We start from the raw sequence: 6420 nt of genomic DNA, 5'->3' as shown, positions 1-6420 counted from the left end.
GCGAATGGAAGTGTTTTTATCAATCTTATTCAAAAATTAAAATATGGATTTAACGTTAAAAAGCATCGAAAAGTTATTAACAACAAAGCTTGAAGAACAATAAAACTTTTATACTATCAGAAACAAGCAAATTATTAAGAGCAAGAACAAAACTTTATATTAATAATAAATGGAAACTTAAAAATTCTCGCAGAACGACTCGACAAACTTGAATATGAAGCAAAAGAAAGCAAATCAAAAGATGCCATCATTGAAAGAGAAATTTACGAAATTAAAGAGAGCTTGAACTTTCAAGAAGAGAATATAAATAAAAAATTAGAAAAAATAATAACAAATTTGGGGTATGATATAAATTATCTAGTAAAAAAAACAGTGAACCGCTCACGCAGAAACAATTTAAGGATCGATAGTGTAAAGGAAAAAGAAGGTGAAAGATGGGATGATTGTAGAAACTCGGTAAAAGAAATAATTAAAAACAAACTTAACATATCTGACGAAATTGAAATTGAAAGAGCCCATCGTATTGGAAATGCAAGAAATGATAAGTTACCAAGAACAATAATCTTCAAGCTGCTGAATTATTCAGATAAAAATAAAGTTCTTAAAAACGCAAAAAAATTAAGAGAGACTGGCCTATATATAAACGAAGACTACGCGAAAGGAACAATAGAACATTGAAAGAAACTGTGGGAGGAAGTTAAACGACTTCGTAAAGCTGGTAAGTGCGCCATTATTAAATTTGATAAAATTTATTGCAGAGATTTTCAAAAAGAAACAGCTGTTTTAAGCGAGCGCATTTTCTAACAAGTTTTTAATTTCTAAAAAATCATTACGGCTTATGAAACAATAGACTTAAAAAAGCTGCATTTGAATATCTTTGCTAATATATCTTTACCACATAATCATTATGACGACTTCAGCTTTTTAAACGAAAATTACTCCAATTCTGCATACTTTGATATACAAAATTTTAAATTTGTTTAAAAACCACTATAAATAACTCTACGGTAATATACGTAAACATCAGAAGTTTACTTATTAATATAGAAAAATGAAAAAACTTTCCAATTCAAGAAAAAGAAATAAAAGCAAAATATTCTAATTGTCCGCGGATAACAAAAGAAATAAGAAAATCCTCAAAACAAAAACAAAAACTTCACGTAAAATACTTAAAAAATAGAAGCAAAGCGAACCTATCCCTCTACAAGCAATACAAAAACCTATTTTAAAAAATAAAAATAAAAACACAAAATTTTATATTATTCCAAACAAATACAAAAATTTAATGGTGACTTAAAAAAGACATGGGACATTATGAAGGAAATAATTGGTAAAAGTAAATTTAATGTTAATAAAATGACTTCTAGAGTAATAATTAATGAAAGTGAATCAAACAACAAGCGAGATATTTCCAATGAATTTAACAACTACCTTGCCAACATTGGTGCTGATCTTGCATCGAAAATTCAATGCCAAAATAATACATTTAAAAGTTACTTAACAGGCTCACACTGCTCTTTAAATTTCAATGAAATAAATCAAGACGAACTTGAAATAGCTATTAAATCACTTAAAATTAAGTCCCCAGGAATCGTGGATATCTCTTGCAAAGTAGTGTCAGATATTTTTGAGGAGATGCGTAATCCAATTTACCAAGTATTTAATTCATTAGTTTCAACAGGTATTGTACCTGATAAACTAAAAATCTCTAAAATTACATTCATCTATAAATCAGGAGAAACCAATTCTTTAAACAATTATAGACCAATCTCTATCCTTTCGGTATTCTCAAAACTTCTAGAACGAATAATCTATAATTTTTTAAATGAATATTTAAAAACTAACAAAATTATCAATAAAGGTCAATATGGTTTTTAAAAGCTACACTCAACTGAGCATGCAATCCTTGACCTCTCAAATAGGATAAGTAGATCATTTAAAAAAAAAAAATTCACCTTAGGAATCTTTATTGATTTGTCAAAGGCATTTGACACCATGAGATTTTACTAACAAAAATGAAAAACTATATAAAAAATCAAGCTTTAAATTGGTTTAAAAACTACCTTAATAACAGACAACAGTGTGTTATTATAGATAGAAAAAGCAAGTCAAATTTACTAAAAACAAAGTGTGGTGTACCCCAAGGTTCCATTCTTGCTCCTCTTTTGTTTCTTATTTTGTTTCCAAACGCCTCAAATAACTTTAAAACTATAATGTTTGCCGACGATACAAACTTATTTTACTCGCCAAAGACAATAGAAGACCTCTATGAAACAAATGCTGAACTAAAAAAAGTTAATATATGGTTTAAATCAAATAAACTATCACTCAATATAGAAAAAACTAAGGATAAACTATTTCAGTCTAATCAAAAAATTAAAAAAATACCCCTGAACCTACCAACAATTAATATAAAAAATATAACCATCAAAAGAGCTCTGAATACAAAGTTTTTAGGAGTTCTAATTGATGAACACATCTCCTGGAAACCCCTCATAAACATAATACATAAACACAAAAATATCAAAGAACATAGGTTTACTTTACAAGGCAAGACCATTTTTGTCACAAAAAAGTCTCAAACTTATCTACTTTTCATTCATACATAGCTATCTCATGTATGCCAATATAGCATGGGGCAGTACCCACAAATCTAAATTACAACCACTTCACTTACGTCAAAAACACGCTTCAAGACTAGTATACAACAAAAACAAATTTACTTATGCTCAACCCCTACTGGAACAATTGAACGCACTAAATATATTTCAAATAAATATTTTTCAAAATATACTTTTCATGTTTAAATATAAAATAGGTCTGGTTCAGGAACATTTTACAGCACACTTTTTTGAAAAAATATAAATAAATACAATACAAGAGCAACAGGCAACTTTAAGATACCTTTTGAAACAACAAGACTCTCAAAATTCTCAATTACATATCGTGGTCCCTATTTATTTACCAAATTAGTTTCCAGAAACGAAACACTATTAAACTTAAACAACGAACACTCTCTGAAAAAAAAGCTAAAAACTACAATAATCAAATTAAACAACTGTAATTTTTTCAATTATAATAAATAAATAAATAAATGTAACTTAACTTTTAATACAAATCGATAAAAAAAAATAATATTAATAACAAGGTATATATGTAACACATACATATATACCACGAATGCAACTGATTTTTTATGTGTATTACACGTCTAAGAAAAAGGTACTCGATGACAAGACTGACTCGTCTTCCGCGAGCTTCCTATGACTACAAATAAGTAATTCTTTTTATCAATCTTGCACAAATTTCTTTTTTATCATATTTATACACTAACATTATTTTGAAATGTGGTAAATAAACTTATAGTGAAACATTTAAACTCTCCTCCATAAAATCAGCAGATTTATTTTTATTTATCGTGTTTTTTATTTTAGTTGGAGTAATATAGAGATATATTTCTCGGATTATTTTTACGTTCACGTCATTATATTGTTGTTGTTTATTTTATTCATGTCTCGGAATTGTAAGCAACTGTATTTTTATTTACTTCGTATATTCCGAACTTTATATTTATGATTTATATTTGTATATCTTTACTGCCAATCAGTGATTGGTTACTTGTAATTACTTTGTAGTTATAAAATAAACATGTATAAAAAAAAAAAATAAAAAAAAAAATCAACATGCAATGTCCCTCAAGGTTTAATTTTCGCTCTTTATCTATATAGGCGAACTTCCAAATGTTTCTAAAAACTTGAACTTATAATGTTTGCAAACGGTATAAATTATTTTACTTTTCGAAAAATATCAAGGATCTATGTGGTAATGTAAACAAAGAACTCCAAGAACTAAATAAATGGTTTTATAACAAACAAGTTATCCCTAAATTTAGAAAAAACAAAATAATATTTATTTCATTCAAATCAGCTAAGAAACACACTACTAAATATTCTACCCTCGCTAAAAATAGAAAATTTAATCATTGAAAGAACTTACGAAACTAAATTTTTAGAAGTTGTCGATGAAAATATATCTTGGAAGGCTCACATAAATGCTTTAAACATTAAAATATCAAAAAACATAGATCTACTTTATAGGGCAAGACCTATATTGTCGCATAGTAATTTAAAACTTGTATATTTCTCTTTTATAGCCACCTCATATATGCGAATATAGCTTGGGTGAGTACGCATATAATCAGATTGAAAGTTTTATATCGACGCCAGAAACATGCTTTAAGATTAATCAACCATAAGGACAAATTTAAAAACGCATCTAAAGAAATGAAGGTACCTAATATTGATTATGCTAAAAGTTAAGTTAGGTCAAGTATCATATCATTTTATAAATAACTTTTTTATAATTAACTTTAATAAATATAACCCAAGAGAAACAGGAAATTTTATTACACCATTCTAAAAAATAAAACTTTCCCAATTCTCTATGGCCCTTTTTTATACAACAAACTAGTTACTAAAAATGAATTAATTTTTAATTCAGACCAAAAGTCTTTTAAAACAAAAGTAAAAAATCTGATCCTCAATCTAAACGAATACTCTGAATTTACAAAACTTATAAATGTTATATGTACGACGATATATGGAAAAAAAAAGTTCAAGGTGTACAGAGTTTCCAGTTGTTAGAATTTTTTAGTTTGTTAGAAAATGTGTAAAATTATTTGTTTTTTCGAAAACTTAATTATTAATTAATTATTATTAATAAATTAAAATTATTATTATCATTTAAATTATTAAAACTTGTATCATAGATGTATTTTTTACATACATTACTTTGGGATGTAACGAAAAAGTGTAATTTAACCACGTAACATAATTTTTTACTTATATTCATATTTTAACGGGACTTGGTGTTAAAACTGAATTTGTCTTCTTCTTGCCCAAGCCCTTGTATTTACACTTTATCAAAATAGTTTTGTAAATTTTTTTTTATGATGAAATAAATAATAATAAAAACAAAATAACGTGAAAATAACTCCTTTTATAACACCTAAAGTTTAGTGAATATTTATAAAAAAAAAAAAAAAAAAAAAAAGTTTACAATTTTTCTGACAGAATATAGACACGAAAACGTTATTTATTTACTAAATGAAAAATAATTATTCTTGTAGAGCAAAGGAAAATTTAATAATAAATTAAGCAACAAAATGGAGAAACATTTGGATGCGTCCGTTGATAACACAACAAAACAGCGTGATTGCCCTCCAGACAAGACCGACGTTACCATTAAGGCAATTTAGCAGTCGTCTTAGATGGGGCGTGGGGCGCAAAAAGGTATGCTATAGCCACTATTTAAAGAAATAACTTATAATTCATAATTTTGAGTTGAAATTTCTACCTTTGGTAGAGTATGTGATATACTCTTAGTAGAGTATAATTTTCTACCTTTTAATTAGAAACGTGTATAATAAATTATTATTTTTGATATTATTTCTCAGAAGATATATAACTATACCTTACTATAGGTAAATTCCTTATACCCTGAGGCAGAAATTTCTACCTTTTTTTAGTGTGTATGTAAAATCAAACGGATGAAAGTATTTATGAAAAAAATTAATAAGATAATGTTTAAACAGTTAAATATATTATATTTAACTATAAAGATACAGTTATTTGTTTTGCTATAAGGTTTTAACACCTCGTCAATCATAGAAAAATTAGAATCAATAAATTGAAAAATATTGGAGCAACTCTATTTTCACATGAAAGGAATACTTTCCATTTTTCTATCATTTTTCCATACTTCTTTGATTTTATTTTCCATACTTCTTTGATTTCACCATCAGAATATCAAAGAAGTAGAACAATATTGGCGGGAAATTTTGGAACGTTTGATCTCTTTGATACTTGCCACTCAAAACCATTTTGTGGAACATATGAAAATTTGTATACTAACAACAGTTGAAATCAATAAAATATGGTTCAATACCTAGGAAAAAATAATCGAGTATAAAAATAAATAGATCCTAGCAGGATAATCAGATAATTAGATAATCAGTAATAGGTTAGCAGGAGCAGGAGCTATAAAAAAAATAATCTCATTAATCGTGAAGTTTGGAAAATATTACTAAACTATTTTGGATTGCACAACAGACGTCATATTGAACTGATGACTGTGATTATACGTTTTTTGATCAAACCGTTATAACGGTTTGATAATATCTATCTATAGATAGTGAGGTGTTTGAGCCTGCAGTTACAATCAGAAAGCATTTCCTATGACTTTTTTCATTAGACATAGCTACCGGGGCATTCATAACAGAAAATTTAGTTGATAAACTTGAAAAGCTTGGATTTTTTTTTTGATTTTTTTTAAGAACTTCTGGTACAAATACTAATATAAGTTTTGTTGTCTCCTTTGGATATCAGTTTGACAAAAACGTTGACAATATAGTTAATACTT

General features: G+C 26.9%; 1 protein-coding gene across 1 annotated transcript; it reads left to right on the top strand.

The window, feature by feature from the left end:
- The first annotated feature begins 1356 nt into the window (after nucleotides 1-1356).
- On the top strand, nucleotides 1357-4255 carry LOC136087950 (uncharacterized). The gene is made up of 2 exons (XM_065811583.1): nucleotides 1357-1782; nucleotides 4154-4255. The coding sequence occupies exons 1-2, from the start codon at nucleotides 1357-1359 to the stop codon at nucleotides 4253-4255; spliced, it is 528 nt and encodes a 175-aa protein (XP_065667655.1).
- The last annotated feature ends 2165 nt before the right edge of the window (nucleotides 4256-6420 follow it).

Source organism: Hydra vulgaris, chromosome 12 (assembly GCF_038396675.1).
Source record: "Hydra vulgaris chromosome 12, alternate assembly HydraT2T_AEP".
In the NCBI taxonomy this organism is placed as follows: Eukaryota; Metazoa; Cnidaria; class Hydrozoa; order Anthoathecata; family Hydridae; genus Hydra; species Hydra vulgaris.
Note: the sequence above shows the minus strand (reverse complement) of the source record. Positions and strands in the feature narration are given on the sequence as shown.

Bases quoted from the DNA above. Each gene is read 5' to 3' on its own strand.
- LOC136087950 (XM_065811583.1), top strand. From the start codon at position 1,357: ATGACTTCTAGAGTAATAATTAATGAAAGTGAATCAAACAACAAGCGA. The intron at 1,783-4,153 runs GTATTCTCAAAA...TCTCTTTTATAG, and splicing joins GACCAATCTCTATCCTTTCG to CCACCTCATATATGCGAATA.